This window comes from Bison bison, unplaced genomic scaffold (genome assembly GCF_000754665.1).
Source record: "Bison bison bison isolate TAMUID 2011002044 unplaced genomic scaffold, Bison_UMD1.0 scf7180017864048, whole genome shotgun sequence".
Taxonomy (NCBI): Eukaryota; Metazoa; Chordata; class Mammalia; order Artiodactyla; family Bovidae; genus Bison; species Bison bison.
The window spans coordinates 2,049,327-2,068,532 of NW_011494620.1; the positions used below are offsets into that span (position 1 = coordinate 2,049,327).

The 19,206-nt window shown below is 37.4% G+C and overlaps 1 protein-coding gene across 1 annotated transcript in view; it reads right to left on the minus strand.

Annotated features, from left to right (window-relative positions):
- Positions 1-504: 504 nt before the first annotated feature.
- Positions 505-19,206, minus strand: part of TRPC4 (transient receptor potential cation channel, subfamily C, member 4) — a 207,420-nt gene continuing 188,718 nt past the window's right edge. The window contains exons 7-11 of the mRNA XM_010835641.1: positions 15,976-16,171; positions 13,013-13,207; positions 3,590-3,631; positions 3,385-3,474; positions 505-1,511 (exon numbers count right to left, since the gene is read on the minus strand). Of these exons, the coding sequence (XP_010833943.1) occupies positions 783-1,511; positions 3,385-3,474; positions 3,590-3,631; positions 13,013-13,207; positions 15,976-16,171 (1,252 nt within the window). The 3' untranslated portion in view covers positions 505-782. The remainder of the gene's footprint in view (positions 1,512-3,384; positions 3,475-3,589; positions 3,632-13,012; positions 13,208-15,975; positions 16,172-19,206) is intronic.

The window sequence follows — 19,206 nt, forward strand, 5'->3', positions numbered from 1 at the left end:
TTTTTGAAATTCTCTTTATTCACAAAGCCTCATACTTATATAATTTGCAGGTGAGTCTGAAAAAGATCATTAAAAACAAACTTAAAAATTATTTTCTGACAAAACATTAAAAATCATTGACATGTATTAAGAACAAACTTTTTTTTAATTACTAAGAGCAAAAACTGGACACCCTAAAACTCTAGAACGTATACCTGACTTTCATTTTAAGAGCTTGATCTTGATTCCATGAGAAGGAGACGTGTTTGCTTAAATTATGCATGATATTTACATATTCTTAAGAAATAATTGGATAATATTTGTGTTTTAAAGCCAAACTTTCTGGCTCAGTGAAAAGTCCTTAATGAGTAACCATCTCTAGAGACCCTGAAAAATTATGAAAAGCTCTACTATTTCAGCTACATTTTTTTTGCATATAAAAATATCCTATTATAGGAGTCAACTACCACATGTAGTAAGTTAGTTTTGTTTAAATTGAAAAAGAGCTAAAAATTTCCTGTGGGTTATCGCAACAGTACAAGAATACAAGGTGCATTTATTTATTAACACCAACAACAAAAAAATTGTAAAACAAATTGTGAAAGCAAAAGCGGGTAACAAAACAAGGGTTTGGGATAGCCTTTGCCTTATTTAAACATGACACAGTTAATATGCCCCAGTTGATAAATGCTGTAAAGTGTAAGTTAGCATTAGCTAATTCGCTGATAAACATCTCCCCCCACCACCCAGCTCACTACGGAAAATGTGTGTTACAGATGAGAAACGCTTTCTTGGGTCAAGTATCACAACCTTGTGGTCACATAGTCTTCGTGGGTGATGGTGTCTGTGAGGTTTGCATCATAGTCTGCACTCGAGTCCTCCTCTTTCGCGTGTTTCTTCTCCTTTGGTATGATGGGAACCGTGTCCTCCACCACCACCTTCTCTGACTTGAATGAACACACTCTCTTGCTCACCTGTACACCAAGGGAGTCTGTATTTCTTTCTCGATGATCTACCAATATACACTGTTCGCTGAGCCCCGGAATGTTCAAGTCACCCCGTGAAGCTAGAGTTCGGGACTCCAGCTGGATGCTCCTCTCCAGGGGTCCTTCAGCTTGTTGGCGGGCCACCCCTTCTGAAACGGAGAAGATCTGGTTTGCGTTTTGCTCGGCGGCGGCGTGTTGTTTCGATCGTCTGTGAAACAACCCAAAGTGTCTGATATCGGTCACAAAATTCACTTTTCTCTGCTTCTCCCTCGGGGGCTCCTGCACCACGAGGGCGGAGCCGTTGCTAATGGTGTGTCTTTCAGCGGCAATTGCCGCCGACCGCGGGTGAATGAGGGTGGTCAGGTCGAAGAGGCTGAAGTTCTTTTTCTTGTCCTTGCTGCTACCCTCGTTATCACTCTTTTCATCCGAGTCTGCGGAGTTAGAAGACTCCTTGGTGCCCTGGGCAGACTGGACCGTGGAGAGTTTGCTTCCTCTTAATAACCCCAGGACTTCAAAGCGGAAGCTAGAAATGTCTTGCTTGAGTTCCTAAGTGAAAAGGAAAATGATGAAATTAGTTTGTGACATAAACAAATAAATGTTGGGAAGCTATTATTTGCTCATTTCATATATGGATCTGACACGTCTTCACTTGTTTCTGAGAGCTAGGAGTCCACTCCGCTGTGGTTCCATTCAGGATGGTCAATGCTCTCCAATGCACTTGTATCTATTTGATGTCTCCTAATTTTCCTATCGGAGAAGGCGATGGCACCCCACTCCAGTACTCTTGCCTGGAAAATCCCATGGACAGAGGAGCTTGGTAGGCTGCAGTCCATGGGGTCGCGAAGAGTCGGACACGACTGAGTGACTTCACTTTTCACTTCATGCATTGGAGAAGGAAATGGCAACCCACTCCAGTGTTCTTGCCTGGAGAATCCCAGTGACAGCAGAGCCTGGTGGGCTGCCATCTATGGGGTCGCACAGAGTCGGACACGACTGAAGTGATTTAGCAGTAGATTTAGCAATTTTCCTATCACAGTTCTGTAGAAAGGAGACTTCCTAAGGTTAATGTAAAAGAAACCATAAGAGTTTTCTTTCCCATCACTCTGTAGTGGGGGGATGTTGGGTTTCTTTGGGACTACAGTTTCAAATACTTTCTCTCCAAAATATGCATCTGCTTTCAAGTCATCTCACATCCTCTCAGGATTGTAGGGGTTTGTTTTTTGTTTTTTCGAGATTTTTAATATTGGAACATTTTGGTGTCCACAGGAATATCTAAAACTAAATAATTAAAGTGGAGTCTACCCTTCCAAGAGTTGGCAGTTATTTTCAATCGTTTATTACCCTGGAGTTGATTTTCTCTTAACATCTGGGTCAGCCACTAAATCCTTGGAATTGGTGAATAGACAGCATTTCCTAGATTCATCCCTTCATCTTTTTGGACAACTGAATTCTCAGTCCTAACCTGCTGGTGGGCTTTGGGGTGGCCTCCTGCCTCCAACCCATCACCCTAAGTGTCAGGAATCATTTAACTCCAAAATTTGGATGTTGTGGCTACAAAGAACATTTTGGATCCTAGTCAACTTTTAACCTGTGCTTTGTTTTGCAATTTATCTCTCTTCTTACCTAATTGGCTGCTTATATTTATTCCCTGTCAAGCCTGCTGTTTTTCTTTGTCAGTGTCTCCTATAGGGTTTTTATATGTTTTTGTTTTTGCCTATAAGATCTTATTGACTTTTAGTCAGTTGTCCAAAATCCCTGGTGGCTCAGACAGTAAAGAATTTGCCTGCAATGCAGGAGACCCAGGTTCTATCCCTGGATCTATCCCCACTCCAGTATTCTTGTCTGGAGACTTCCTAACAACCCATGCAGAGTAACAAAGGCATTTTATACCATGAGATAAGAACTATGTATTTCATGTATTCTACCTTTTTTACTCTGATATAATTAAAAAACAACAACAACTCAGGGAGAAAAACTACATTTGTAAGCTCCAATAAAGCTCAAACCTTAAATTTTCCTCTACCAAAGCTGTGCAGAACACAAAGAAGGCTTTTGTTGTGTTCAGACCATTGGTTACTAAACGTTTCAGGTTTAGAAATCAAATCAAAATTTCAAAAAGCCTATGGCTGAAATCAGCAATCAGAACGCCACGAGGCACTAGGATTTTCTCTGTCCAAATAAGTCTTCTTGATCTTTCAGATTAAGTCTGTTTGAATGCAGTGTATTTTGAAAAGAAATTTTACCACTTGAAAAAAAAATAATTCAGTAGGGCTTGAATTAAAAAAAAAAAAAAAAGAAGAAGGCAGAAAGGTTTGCTCAGAACACACGGCCCCCATTTCCAGCTCTGAGTTAAAATGGGCTGCCCTGCTTCCACACTCTGTAGAATCCACCTCTTAGTGACAAAGATGAAAGTGGTTACCTTAAAGTTCTCCTCTGTCAGACCTTCCTCAGTTTTGGCATCTCTAATCATTGCGGCAACATATCGCTTTACCAGGTTCCGCATAACTTCCTGAGGCATTAGAAAATGAGAGAATTGCTCTTCAGTATGATCTCTCCAGAGTCAGTTCAAAAGAGGGGATTGTGCTTTATTTTAGTGTAAGTTTCAAGATATAAAAATAACTTACTTGATATTGGTGATGTCTTCTCAAATTATCAGCAGCTCGCCTCTGAAAAAGAAGGGAACAGTTGCCTTTCGGTTACAGTCATATTTTACCATTCTGTAAAGTAATTCCTGGTTCTTTTAATCAAGAATATCATTCCCCTCATTTCTGCAAAGTGGGAATTTTACTGGACAAGGGACACAACAGCTAGAGAGACAGCCTTACTCGAATCAAAAGAATGAATGAACCAAAACAACAAAGTGCAAGGTTATAATTCCTGCGGTACTTAATATATAGAACAATTAAACAATGATGGCAAGATTGCTCTTTAATATAAGATTAGGAGAATTAGGTCATCATAGTTGGTACGTACTCCAAATCATTTGAAACGATGCTAAGATACACAGATTGGAGGTATCAAACACATATTAAATGTCAAATAATTGAAATCTGATAGACTGAAAAGGTAGTGTTATAACAATATGAAGGTCTTCATAAATATCAACATAGTCACATTAAGAATTTAGCCATTACAACGTGTAATCAGAAACACTGTTAGACCATGAATTCCCCAACACTTAATTTCAAGCAGATATACATTAAGAGGAAATTGCTGTTTGAATTAGACAGTTGAGTTTAGCAAAATAAAAGATTCTGCTCAAAGATAGGGCTCATTAATTTTTTAAAATAAATTTAAGTCCCTGCTATCATTCTGAAGGGATCAGAATGTTTTGGGAGCAGAGCTTGGGTTAGCACGGAGCAATGATTATGGAGTACAAAACAGAGAAAGATGTTTAATGACTAAAAAAGTCTATTGTAAATTGAGTTAAATAATAAATGATAAAGTATATATGTGCAGGTTTCACTAGTATTCTAAAGATACTAGAAAAAAACTAATATAATCCTAATTTCATGCATGTCAAATATCAGCATTGATTCTTAAGGAAGAAAACTGGCCAAAGTAATCTAAAACAAGTATACTTCTGTCACAAAGAAATGAATTTGATAAATTGTGAGAAAGCAAAAGAGATAACGTATCTTGGGTTTAAATAAGTCTTTTGATCTTGTTCCCTAGTAAATACTTAATCAGAGGCTGACAAAATGAAATTTTGAAAAGAGTTGTGCATACATCACTGTAAAATGATACTAGAAAAAAAATCAGACAATTTAAAAGAAACTCTTTTTCTCTCTTTAAGGTAAATAGGGGAAGTTGGAACTTTTGTTGGCCATTAGAATGGATTTGTGTTTCATGACAATTAGTGACTTTCAGAAACAGATGAGACAATGCTTCACTTTGTAAAGGCCACTAATGATTGGAAAGCCATTCAATTTTACATGACTCTTAGGAAACAGATTTTCAAATGATTATGGTATTAATTATAGGACTGGGAAATTTGAAACTTCATACAAAATTAGAACATCTTCAAAAAAAAAAGAATGTGGGAACTTTATTAATGAGCCACAAGATGGAGGTATGTGACTCCTGTTGAGACACAGATCAGCTGAAATCTGAGGAAAAAAGCACTTCTGGGAGGTAACATGCCTTCCAGACCTCCTTGACTTTAAGTGAACACAAAAACTTTGAGTGTGAATTCGGCTGTATACTACCTTCTTTAGCACTCTCATTGTAAACATTGCACAGGAGATCATATTCTATGATTTAAGTAAATAGAAACTCTGGATTTAGTACAGAATTTAGTAGACTCAATTTTTATTATCTTGGGGCTCTATAACATTTCCTAGTTTAGTCTTTAAAAAGCCAATTAAAATAGTCAGAAAGCAGTTTGAAGTCATGATTTAACTTTAAATTTTCTCAAAGTAAAACTAAAACTAAGGATGACAGAATCAGAGAATTATGAGTAATAAGTGAAAACTATCATGATGCCTGGGCTTCCCTGGTGGCTAAGATAGTAAATAATCTTCCTGCAATGCGAGAGACCTGGGTTTGATCCCTGGGTTGGGAAGATCCCCTGGAGAAGGAAAAGGCTACCCACTCCAGTATTCTGGCCTGGAGAATTTCATGGATAGAGGAGCCTGGTAGGCTACAGTCCATGGGGTCGCAAAGAGTCAAACACCACCGAGTGACTTTCACTTTTCACTTTATTTTAGTATTAAAAATAGCAGAACTGTCTTCCCTTCTGTAGAAACTTACTCATATATGAAATTTGAAATTTTAATACAAAAAGACCAAAGATCACACTTTAAAAGATAATTCCAGATTTATTTTTCTGGAAAAATTATTTTTTGAATTTTAAGCAAAATAGTCTGGCAGAAAGAAAGAACATAAACAATTTTACTGTGATAACTATCAGGAGTTATTCAATATCATAACCCAAGTTTACAGTTAATTGTTTTTGCCAACCAATCTGTTTCCATACCTAGATGGTCATACTATAAAACAGTCTTTAAAAAAAATAAATAAATAAATAAATAAAACAGTCTTTAGTCTTGTGAGATTATATCAGCCAATTGAATGTCAGTAACCTAGGAAGATAGGAATGGATGCAGTCAACCATCTTCTGAACACTGAAAACAAAATGAATGCAATGAATTCACCAATACTTATTGACCATTACTATTATGGGGTTAGGAGTTCCAAATATCTTATTTTCAAAGACACAAAGACTTCAATCCATATTGTAGGCATTCTTTGCCATAAACATAATAATAATTTTTGGAAACTGGTGACATCATTAAATGTTTATAAAATAGAGCTGCCACCAACAATACCATGTTTGCAACCTCTTTGCTGGGTAAAGTTCAGCTGAACGTCAAAAGGATTTGCTCTATTATCACTGGAAGTGACCAAGAATAGAATGGACCATTTGTGTTTATAAAAGCAGTATAACAAAGGACATTTCATTTAAAAAGTACCTAAGTGCATATGAGGTAGTGAATTTTTTTCAAGCTAGTCATGTTAAACTTTGATAAAGTGATCGGCAATGACTAACAGTTCCTTATTGTTTATAAAAGAAAACTAATGACTAGGTAGAATGACAGCATGGTAGACCTGTTAGGAATAAAGAAATTTTCTGTGAATGAATTCATGTTTACCATGTTACTGAGAAATTTCAGTGGTAAAGAATCTGCCTGCAATGCAGGAGACTGGGGACCCATGGGTTCCATCCCTGGGTTGGGAAGATCCCCTGGAGAAGGAAATGGCAACCCACTCCAGTATCCTTGCCTGGGAAATCTCATGGACAGAGGAGCCTGGTGGGCTACAGTCCATGGGGTCGCAAAAGAGTTGGACCCAACTAAACAACAATGAAAAATCTGTGGAGTTGCATTTGGCAGCTTTTTCTAAAATAAATTAAGTTGATTTGTTATGTTGAAATAAGAAAAATGGGCCATATGATGGATCAGGAATCTTCCTTTCTTTACTGGATGTCTAGGAAAAATATTTTGGAGGGAGATGTGCCCTTTAAGATGGGAGTTTTCTTGGCGAATTCTACCCAAAGTCTGGCAAGGTGTAGAGAATGTTCCTTGGCAGGATGGCTTTCTATGCAAGTGCCCAGGATACACCGGCTGCCACCTTGGCAGACTTCTTCCTTTCCAAGTTCCTCCTGATCTGTTAGGACAAGACAATGGCAGTATTTGGATCACAGAGATAATGATAAAGGAAAGGATCAGCTAGTGAGAAAAAACCTTTGCTACCCAGAGATAACTCTGATTTCAACAGAAGTGTCAGGTTGCTTTAGAGCAAGAAGAGTTTTGCAGCTCTGAAAGAAAGGGCTCGAGGGAATTCGTGGTAACATTTTCTCACTCTATCTCTCCTTCTCTCCGTGTCCACACAGTGGAATGTCAGGCTCGCTTCACCAAGCTCGTTCCCTATAGTCCCTTGTCAGCACTGTTTCCTCTCATTCCCACTCTAGTTTGGCTCTATCACTGATTTTAAGCCCATGAATTATGCCTTTTATTCTCTGTTTTGCTCAGTGAAACACCAAAGAGGGGCAACTGTCTGTACTCTTATTTAAAAAAAAAAAAAAGTGAAAAAGCAAGAGGTCACTGCAGGCTATGATCTCTCTGTAGAGATGGCAGTGTGGTTCATTTACTGATGGGTCTACATATTGTTCTCCATAAACACACTTTCTAAGCCTATAAAAACAAACGCTATAAAATGCTGAAGGTTGCCTTGTCACAGCAAGTACTCAGGATCTCACTCTTGAAATATGGAGAAGAAATTCAGTCCTCTAGATTCCCACTTGGGAAAGAACATTTAATTAAAATGTCTTATCGGCAAATCTTACCACAGTAAATTAGGAATTCACAGGTACCCGTGGGTGAACACGGTCATATCTGTAGGATTTGTTGGTAGGCATACAGAGAGTCATGAAGATTAAGAGAAAATACATTTTAATGATTCTCATTAAAAAAAAAAAATGAGTTCTGAAAGGCAAGTGCTATTAGCCTTTTTCCTTTAGTAATGATAGGTATATTAATCTAGTCACTTCTCCAGATTCCCATGCGGTGACTTAACTGAATATATTTCTGTGGCAACTGGTCAGGCATGAGAAAACCATCTGCAGTTCCAGAGCTGAGTGATGCTAAGTGACCCTAACAGAGATGGTGTTTCGTGTTCTCCTCACTACCTGCTCCAGAGAAAATGAGAAAGTGGAACACACAGAACTAAAGAGGTTAAGATAATTTTTTAATGATTTGGTTAAAAGACCTAGTATTTTTTTGGTTCAATACATTGCCAACTTAAGTATTCTATTTGGAAACCTGGTCTATTGCATGAAAATTGTTTCATATTAATTAAACCCTGGAGAAGTCTTATTGCTCTAATATCTTTTTGCTTGAATTAAGTGATCTAGACCTCTTGGACAACCAACGCAAACAATGGCTTTTAGTTTAAAAAGCTGAGCTAGATGCCAGTGCCTTTTTAAACAGGAATTTCTAATTAAAGTTACAAGCTGGAAGTGCTTGTTAAAATGGAAATTTCTGATGATTCTAGGACACACTAAAGTTTGAGAACCCGTGTTTTAACACCGAGAAGGTTATTTGCTGATAAAATGTGTTAAAATTCAACTGGTAAGAGAAAAACCTACACTATAAAGCCAGAAGCTATAAAATGTTGCTTAATTTATGATTATACTTTCAATAGGCTGCCTCCTTGGTGGGATTTTCATGATATCCCAGAAACAAGGCATCTCTCCTTCCTGGGCTTGCTTCCCAAAAGTGTTGCTCAATGAAGCATTTCTGCTTCATTTCTGCTTTCTCCCATAAAACAATCCAAATGAAAGGCTAATTTACCTGGAACTCCCAGTCACCCATAAAAGGAAGTCCAAAGATTAAAAAAAAAAAAAAAGTTAATATGTTTTCAGGGCTAGTTGTAATATCAGCATTACCCAGAGGCCATAAATCACAAGATAAGATCACCAATAATGGACTCTTAGACCATAGCCAATCAGTAACCCTCAGAGCATGCAGGGGCTTAATGCCTGAAGGGAGGGAGCAACAGGGTGACATTCAGGTGGCTGCTGGTTACAAGAGTATGCAACTCACAAGTGGGATGGTTTAGAGAAAATGCCTCTGAGAATGTATAAACTCTACCACCCAGTCAGCTTCAAAATTCTGATTCAAAAATGTGAACCAAGAAATAAGAGTGGAAGATAGTCCAGCTTGTTAACCAAGGGCTTTGGGAGAGGGGAATCTAAAAGACGAACAGTGGTGGGATCTGCAAAAGCTGTTGAGAGAAATCAAAAGATGGACACACATGGAAGGTATTGTGGAAGGTCATCAGAGCTCCCAGGAAAGCAAGAGAGGGTGATGGAAAGCTTGTGGGAATAGGGACACTAAGACCAATTTTTTCCCTGGCTCTGTCACCCAAAACACTGCCCAAGGTAAAAGAGCTCTTTTTTCTAAAAGGAAATAGTTGAGGTGATTGATTTCTAAGGTCCCTCTGAAATGTCAAGCAATCTTCTAAGCTGTGCCTTTGTTACACAAAGTGACTGCCAACAGTCCTTCAAAGTCACCTTTTAGTTAATGGATGTGTCTATCTTATCTTCATCTGTCTATACAATGGACTATCAGGCGGATTAACCAAACTGAAATGAATGCACAGCACTCCCTTTTGGAATTACTTTCTCATTTAGCTTTGTGCTGTGCTCAGTTGCTTCTGACTCTTTGCGACCCCATGGACTGTAGCCCGCCAGGCTCCTCTGTCCATGGGATTCCTTCTGTCCATACTGGAGTGGGTTGCCATTTCCTTCTCCAGAGGATCTTCCTGACCTAGGGATGGAACCCAGGTCTCCTGCACTGCAGGTGGACTCTTTACCATTAATTCCTCCATTGATATCATAACTTTATTAATTTTTATTTATCTTATGCTTTTCTTTACAAATAATACATATGATCTATTTCCATCTAATATCTAAATGTATAAAACTCAACTAAGAGTATGAAAACCAAGATATATCCTTCTCCTTCTGGAAGTGCAGTCTAGATAAAGAGTAAATGTATAGCATTGAGTTTGATTAGGTTGGTGCTTGTCCAAGGCCTCAGCTTAGCAGAGAAGACGCAGGACTGTGGACAGGAGGAGAATGGAGAAAAGAGAGACAACTCACAATATGGATGTAGTCTTGTCATAAATTCCCAAAGCACAGTATATCCATTACCAAAAGTTAGGGAACTACATGGCTAGGGAAAAGAGAATGATTTGAGGTCACAATTTATTGTGAATTACCTTTCTGTGCATCAACTTGGATCAAAATATTCAAATTTAGAGAGAATGACAGAAATAGAACTGAGCTTTTCTGACCAGGAATGCATAGAGAAGAACGTTCTTTAACTTATGCCATTTACCTTTTGAATCACTGCTTTCATAGGAAAGCCCAAGCCAATGTTAAGCTCCTCTTTGCATCTAAGAAATGATGGTGATGTAGTCCTAAAAATATGTCAACAGTGGGAGGATTCTGGGGGACGGGAGAGAGAGCTGGAAGTCAAATTCTCAGAGTGGTCCTCCATTATTTTGGTGGCTGCACAGATGGATCTCTTAAAATATTAGAGCAGGGCCCTGTATTTTGTTGCAAGTTCCATGGCATCTTAAAACCCAAGATTCCTTCTGCTATAGCCTAAAGTTAAAATATTAAAGACAAATTTCTTTTGTATATGGCTTTTATTTTGGGTCCCAGAAAGTCTTCTTCAATTGAAATACTCCTATGAGAGAAAGCATAATAAGATAGTACTGCTGCTGCTACTGCTAAGTCGCTTCAGTCGTGTCCGACTCTGTGTGACCCCATAGACGGCAGCCCACCAGGCTCCCCCGTCCCTGGGATTCTCCAGGCAAGAACACTGGAGTGGGTTGCCATTTCCTTCTCCAATGCATGAAAGTGAAAAGTCAAAGAGAAGTCGCTCAGTCATGTCCAACTCTTAGCGACCTCATGGACTGCAGCCTACCAGGCTCCTCCATCCATGGGATTTTCCAGGCAAGAGTACTGGAGTGGGGTGCCAAGATAGTACTAATAATTAATATATTTTCGGGGACTGATCAAATCAATTTCTTACCAATTTTAAGAATAACATGAGAAAGAATATTTTGACATGGAAGGGAGGAAGCCAGAGTTTGGCATCTCTGAAATCTTTTTCTGTTTTTCTCAGGGAAAACGTGAATTACTTCCCATGCTGTTCTCATGGCATCTTGGATATAACTACATGGTCATGTTAAATATATCATGTAACATGTATTATAGTAAGATATTCTCATATTGTGTCTCTCACATTAAAATCGATGCCCTCAAGAATGGAAAACATACCTTCTTATGCCTCTGCCCACCTCTAATTCCTAACTCATCTCCTGGTATGTGGAAAATGTACAGTAATTGCTTGTTAAATCCAAATCATTATATTTATTTTACAACCATATTTTTCAATAAATTCAACTTATTTTTAAGAGAAGAAGTTGAATAAACACTTAGAATAAAATAATTTTGCTGTCTCTAAAATCAGTGATAAAATCTATAAATTAGTATGAGGATTGCAAGATAAGGCTTCATCATAATCTGACTTCCATTTCCAAGGTCAGACAGATGCCCAAATTCCAAGTTCATGGAGTGATGGTTTCTAGGAAAGACTCTAACTGCCTCTCGTAACCACCCATTTGCTTTACTCCCCTGCCTGTCAATTTCTCTTTAGAATTAGAACTATTACTGAGATGACAGGACAATCGATGCCACTTTCAGGAGAGAAAGCACCATTCGATGCTGAGAACAATGCCTAGTGGGCAGTGAAGTTCATCAGTAAGAAGGATCACCAAGGGCATAACTAGTAGTCACAAACTCAGTTAAATAAAATTAAAAATGAGTTAATTTTTAATTATGTAACTGACATCCCTTGATAATTCTAACAGAAGGGCATATTAGAATACTTCCAAGGCAATTTCTCTGAGAATACCCAGGTGATGACTACTGAATGCTACGGTATCAATTTCTAAAACATCATTATGAGAACTTTGAAAATGAGGAAACTTGAGTGAGAAAGAAATGAAGAATGACTTATGTCAGTGGTTTGGTTGGAAAAGTTTAAATCCATGCCTTTTCTGTTGGAGATGTTTGAGCTCTTGCTTTCCAATATGAAAGAAATATCCTTAGGGAAGTATAATCTTCCAGTATAACAGGGGCTTGGCTGTGCATAGTCTTAATATTTTTTACAAACACAACTTCCTGGTATTGAATATAACTTGGGGTAGAAGCAAAATGTTGAGCAATTGAATGGATTCTGAAATAACTGCACTTGAATATGGCACAGCATTTTTAAGTTATAATAGTTGTTCAGTCACTGAAATGAGAACTTTTTGTCAAGCATTCTGTGTTCTGTGCAGGGGTGTCTGTTAGGCAGTGAGAATATGAGGGGATTGAAACAGACAATTCCCTTATAATCCAGAGATAAAACAATGAATCAGTCATGCTGAAAGTAACCCGAGGTTATAATTCTGAATAGAACTAGAAATTAATGGGCAAGTTTCCCAAACCTTGACTGTTGGGTCTAGGAAAAGCCTATGTACAATGTGACCACCCTCAGTGGAGGAACTGGGTTTGTTAAACCATAGTGAACCATAGTTAATCAGGCAGTTTCTGAGACATAATGTTGTTATTTTTAGTCACTCAGTCATGTCCAACTCTTTGTGACCCCACGGACCGTAGCCTGTGAGGCTCCTCTGTCCATGGGATTTCCCAGGCAAGAATACTGGAGTGGGTTGTCATTTCCTACTCAGGGGATCTTCCCTGACCCAGGGATTGGACTTGTGTCCCTGTGTCTCCTATATTGCAGGCAGATTCTTTACTGCTGAGCCACCAGGGAAGCCCCTTAGACACAATAACTATGGAATAGATGTCCACTGAATGCAACCAATGAGAATAAAAAGGCTAAAATGCAAACATATTCAGTAAAGAATGCAAACATACTCAAGTGCACACACATAACAGTAATACCAACAGCCTGTGGTCTTACCCCTATCGTTCCAAAACTTTCTGGCTTTCTTCTCATCTTTTTCTTGCACAGGTGTGTCCATATCCATTTGATCAGGTACCAGAGAGACTTGGGGCTCGGGATGACATTGAAGGGGGTAGGAAGGGTACCTCCTTCTTCAAAATAACTCATCCAAAGCTTTGTTCTAGCAAATTTCCATTCTATATCCGCATGGTCCTGAACAGGAGAAAATGACAATGCTGACAGGTTTCTTAATAAGGTGAGATAAACCTCACAGAGAGCCTGTAGCCTGACTTTGGAGTGGCTCTTGGAACATTAATTAAATTACCTATAAAAACAAGGCTGACTCCCAGAGATAGTCATCATCTAAACACTTTAGACAATGGCTTAGCCTAAAAAGGAGTCACAACTCTCTTGTCAGTTTTCATCCTTCCCTCTTCCAGGAAACAGACAGCTAAAACAATTCCATGTTAAAGAGACTGGAGATGAATGACCTGAAGATAAATCTTCATTTCTCATGCTTGTAGGCCTACTTTAGCTCAGTTTCATTAGATTCTAGCCTCAAGCAGGGCTTTATGTCTTCCCAAGGCCTTGACACCTTGCCTAGGTAGATGCTCACGGCTCATACTTCTGTTGTTTTCAGGAAAAGTCTTACTTGATATATTTCCATTTGAATAAATCTTGTCCACCTTTAGGCAACAGGCATAAACTCAGCAGTTCCTCAAATGTACAACAGGCCTTTGACACAGCATTGAACCTTGACATAACCTTGGCCAAACAGTACCAGACAAGAGTATGTCTAGTGACCACCCACAAGCCTGAGGCATTCTCCCTGATTGTTTATTAATGATTCCACTTTGTTAATTGCCTGGAAAAACTTAGGAACATTTGTGGCAATTAGATATGGGGCAGTCAGTCTCCTCTTAAATTAGCCACAAATCTTATTTAAGCAGAAAATCTGGAAAGTAGGAGGTGGCAGAAACTGGGCATACATACAAATTCAAAATAGATCATCTTAACCCGTTAATATTGGGTTGGCCAAAAAGTTTGCTAGGGTTTTCTCGCTTGATGCCATGGAAAAATCTGAATGAACTTTTTGGCCAATCCAATATTATTTTAAAAACCCTTGAGTTTTAAAGTAGGAAAAATTAGACTATACTTCATTCTAATATTCTTAAATTGCTGTGTGCTGATGAGTGCATACATTTCTACTCTGAATAATGTGGATTTTAGTCTAGACACTGGACAGATAGTGCTTTCAACGGGCTTCCCATGTCTAGAAAATGCATGGTCTTCATTGTTTCTTAGCAGACATCTGATTGGATGAATGGATAGATAGATCCACAGAAGCCGTAGCTTCCCTCCCTTTGTCTCTTCTCTCCCATTTCTATCTCCTTCCCTATCTTTCTAAACAAGCATTGATGAAGGGAAGTAGATACTGTTTGCTGTAGCCATGGAGAATGGAAATGAGTAAAATTGGCTTAGGGTCATAAAAAGGCAGTCCCACTGGTGAAATGTTGGCCTGTGAGTAGCTTCTGCTCCTTCTCATTTCCAGGGAGTCACAAGTTAATGATTATCCTGACCTCATTATGTTCTGTTACTGCGGTCACAAAGCAGACTCTTCCTCAGTTCAAGGCTTGGGATTCTGAAATGGTCTGTAACAATATTAAACCATCTAGTGATTGGAAAAACTGAAGGTAGAAAGTTCCAGGCTAGTGATGACTAAAGTCACCTCTGCTACTCATCTTCCCATTGTTGTTGCTTAGTCGCTAAGTTTTGTCTGACTGTCTGCAACCTCATGGACTACAGCCCTCCAGGCTCCTCTGTCCATTGGATTTCCCAGGCAAGAATACTGGAGTTACCATATCCTTCTCCAGGGGGTCTTCCCAATCCAGGGTTCAAACCCACGTCTCCTGCATCTCCTCCATTGGCAGGTGGATTCTTTACCACTGCACCACCTGGAGAGCCCTGGGCCTAAGTATATTCAGTGGGAATGCTTCAGTCTTGGAATCCATAAATAAAATTCATTTATTCTTAACGTCTTAGGCAGTTTTTCATCTGTGACAGGCATCTTGCTTCCATAAAGAGAGTTTAATTAAAATTAGGAGTGCTGTTTCTCAAAATAACAATAATGACATCCCAGAGAATTAGCAATAGATTCAAAGATGCAATATAATTGCAGTTATTTATGGAGTAAATGGGCAACCTATAATTATTCTTATAAGATGCTATTTGTCTAAAGTATACATATGAAAGTCTTAAGATATATATTTAAGTCTTAAGATATATATTCCAATATAGATTTGTTCTATCACTGTTTCTAATGGCCACAGACAGATCACTAGTATGCAAGTTCAAAGGGATAAAGGGCTTTGTTGTTCTTATTCATTGCAATATTTCTAGTTCCTAGGACCATACCTGGCAACAGAATAAGAGCTCAATAAGATTTTATTGAATGAATGAATAAATAAGCTAGGCTGTTTGCACTCTAGAGTTTCAAATAAACACATATGGTATTGTATATTCTGCTGCAGCATTCAGTGTTACTCCTCAGTGACTTTTTTCTGGGCTTTAAGAAACAAAATCCTGTGCTTTTTCATTCAGACTCCTCTCTGGGCTAGCACTTGTACCTTGCAAAGCTGGTATGAGTTTGCTTTTATGAAGATTGTAGATTAGACGGTCAGAGACAATGCAAAACCCAAAAGGCATTATATAGAGATGAGTTGCCTGTTCATAGCCCATACCTCATCTACTGCTTGCCATAGCCAATGATTGCCTCGCAGGTTAGATTTAGTATAATCACATGTAATATGAAAAATTAAATTAGTATATAGCCAAGTATAGTAATAGTGCTTATAAACATCATATTGACCATTTATAATTCTGATTTGTTTCATTCATAGCAGTTACAGATTGTATTACCAATTATAATAGGGTGGAGTATAGCTAACAACACATTCTAGGAGGGGAGTGATTCAACTTACAGCAATAAGTTGGTAAGAATTATTCATCATAGCTATTAACATGTTAAGCAGGACAACCAGAGAGATGACGTTGTATGTCCCAAACATGGTGGCACCAACAAATTCGGTGAATTCATGCTGTGCTTTGACATTGGTCACATATAAGTTGATGAGCCCAAATATTGACCAAAACAGGGACTGGAGTGTCTCAAATAACCTGGAATAAAGACAAAATGACACTAATAAGTATACTAATAGAACCATTATACAGTAAGATTGGAAGATAGACTATGATGACTATTAGTTTATATTTGATTAATTTAAAATAAGCTTAATAAGAAGAATCCAAGAATACTGTTTCCTTATACTGCACACATGTGTACCTAATTTTCCCTAGAGCTTTGAAAGCTATTTAGTTTCCTGGACTAGAGATGACAAATCAGACCTGTAGCCTGTTTCTGTATAGTCTTGAGTTAAGAATTGTTTTTACTTTTTCAAATGGTCAGAAAAAAATCAAAAGAAGAGTGATATTTCATGACATGTGAAAATTTTAAGTGAATTCACATTTCAATGTGCATAAATAAAGTTTTATTGAAGCATACCCATACCAACTCATTTATCCGCTGTCTACAGTTTCTTTTCTGTTACGATGGCAGAGGTGACTGATTGCAACAGAGAACAGATGGCCTACAAAGCCTAAAATATGTACCACCTGTCCTTTTTATAATAAGTTTGCAAACCTCTGTCCCAGGGCACTGAGTGACAGTTGATAAATTATAGATCCTTAGGCTTAGTCTTTGAAAAATATAAGTACTTTTACCTGATTTTTCCTTTTTGATTATAAAAGGACTAAAATAGTATTATCACTATGGATTTCCACATTTACAATTAAAGTTAGACAGAGTAAATCCTGTAAGATGACAAGATGTCTCTGAATGCTCAGATAATCAAATTTGCTATTTTTTAATATTTCAGGGAACATTAAAAAAATTTTTTTTAATTTACTCCCAAAATGGAAAAAGATGAAAAGTGTCTGAACTCAAATGAAGAACTATTTCAGTAGGATCATTATAACACCTTAATATAATAAAAGACAATAGAACTCTTAAGAGTCTTTGAGAAATGGTTAAAACAAGACTGTAGTTACATTGTGAAAACAAAAGCAAAAAGTATCTTATGCCTGGCATGGTGACTAAGGAGGCAGGATTTCAGTGGTCAAGTGCTCCAAGGAGAGCAAATTCACGTGAGGCCAGTGGACTGTGGTATGGGTTGACATGCAAAGATGAGTTTAAACTATCAGATCTCCCCTCGGTCAAAGTTTTATCTTAGAAACAGCAAGAGAATGAGGTAGTTGTTAAAAGGTGCTGAAATGACAGAAGTTACGATGTAGAACTAGGATCCCTGGAATTATGAGGAAGCCAAAGTTTTGACACAACACACACTAAGAAACAGAATAGAGAATAAATAAGCCAGGTAATAAGTAAACCCTGAAGAGAGTAATGTGGAGTAGCTGAGTCATGTTAATATCGATTCTCAGAGTAAAAAATTCCAAGGTCCAGCTCTTGCTAAGGTCAGCCCTTGCTTAGAGAATCTAATGGATATAATCCTGTGCCGGATTCTTGTACCAAACTCCTATTACTTGACGCAATCTATGGATTTCTCATCTGGATAACCATGATAATCCCACTACGGATGCCTTAATTGGTGTTCAGGATTTCTTTTCTGAATTTTTTTTTTACATAAACCATTTCATATGTTTAATTGTGTAACAAAATTTTAATTATAGGCTAGGAAATGCAATGGTTCCTAATTGAATTATTTTGCTAGGGCTGTTGGACTCTCAGTGGGGCAAATTATCTTAAAGGTTTTAATGTGATCAACCTCAATCAGATCTTGTCTTGTCAACTGGGATGTACATTGGGAAGAGTTCACCATATATATACTATTTTTTTTAATTTTTGAAAAAGTATCATTTATTATAATTCCATCCTATTTTTAAACTGCATATATAATTGTTTAATACAGTTGACACTTTAGATTTATTCACAGATTTTGTGATTCATTTTTGTACCATTTCTTTTTTATTTATTTTTAATTGGAGGATAATTGCTTTACAATATTGTGTTGGTTTCTGCCATACTTTTAAAGGACTATCAGATGTCAGAGTCTAACAATATCAGGGAAAGTTCAATATAATTCATTGGCCTCAGACAAAGGCCACTAGAAGTTATTCTTTGAAAACTTTGAGAATTGACCCAAGGCCATGAGTTCTTTATTTTCAGTAGCTTTAAGGACAGTTTCTAAGATAAATGACAGTGTCATTGGCTTCAATGCAAAATGATGTTGTTCTTTCTTCCTAAATAGCATACATTCTCACTGTGAATATAAAGTATAATTTAACTGGTTTTTTTCTAACCTCAATAGCAGTTCAGAGAAAAGTTACATGAATGATATAATAAATTGTATAAAATGTTGCCACATAAATCTCATAGCAGTTACTTTTCTAAATATTCAAATAAAAAAGGGATAGAGAGTAAATGGATTGTAATGGTTGAATAATTCTGATTTTCTTCTACCTAAATAAGAACTATTCATCATTAGGATATTAGCAGACTCTTTGGCAAAACATTTATTTACATATTTAATTAAAATTTGAAAACAAGAAAATTCAAAATAAGATGAAATTTTATGGTTAATTCTGAATTTCATTCTTATTTTTATTTTCATTTTTTCAGTTGAATGAATCAGAAGTAAGATTTGCAGAATAGTTCCACTTAACCAAAATATATGTACTTTTAGATGAATCAAGACCCTGGTATCAGGACACTGGTATTTCTTAGTTAATTCTTCTCATATTGCATGGATTAAAAAAGCAATCTAAGTTAATATTTCAAAACCATTGTTTCTAAAACTGCTTTCATAATTATTGATAGCAACATTGCCCATAAACTGATGAGCCGTTAGCTACATCTCATTTCAGATTGCCATTATGGGACGATATTTTCCTAATTCTATGGAAAGATAAGCACAGAAAGCTTTCCAGGATAATGCCACACTTAATCAAAGCATAGTAGTATGACATCTTGGTTAAAGACTAAAATCTGGCAACTTCTATAGCATTGCCATCCTAAAAGTAATATTTTGTCTCTTGCTTCTTGAGGCTATTTCTCAATTCCTAAAACAAGCTTGCTCCCCAGTTAAATACTTATAACAAGAGAAAGAGAGCAAGTGGGAAAAAAAAAAAAAAAAGTC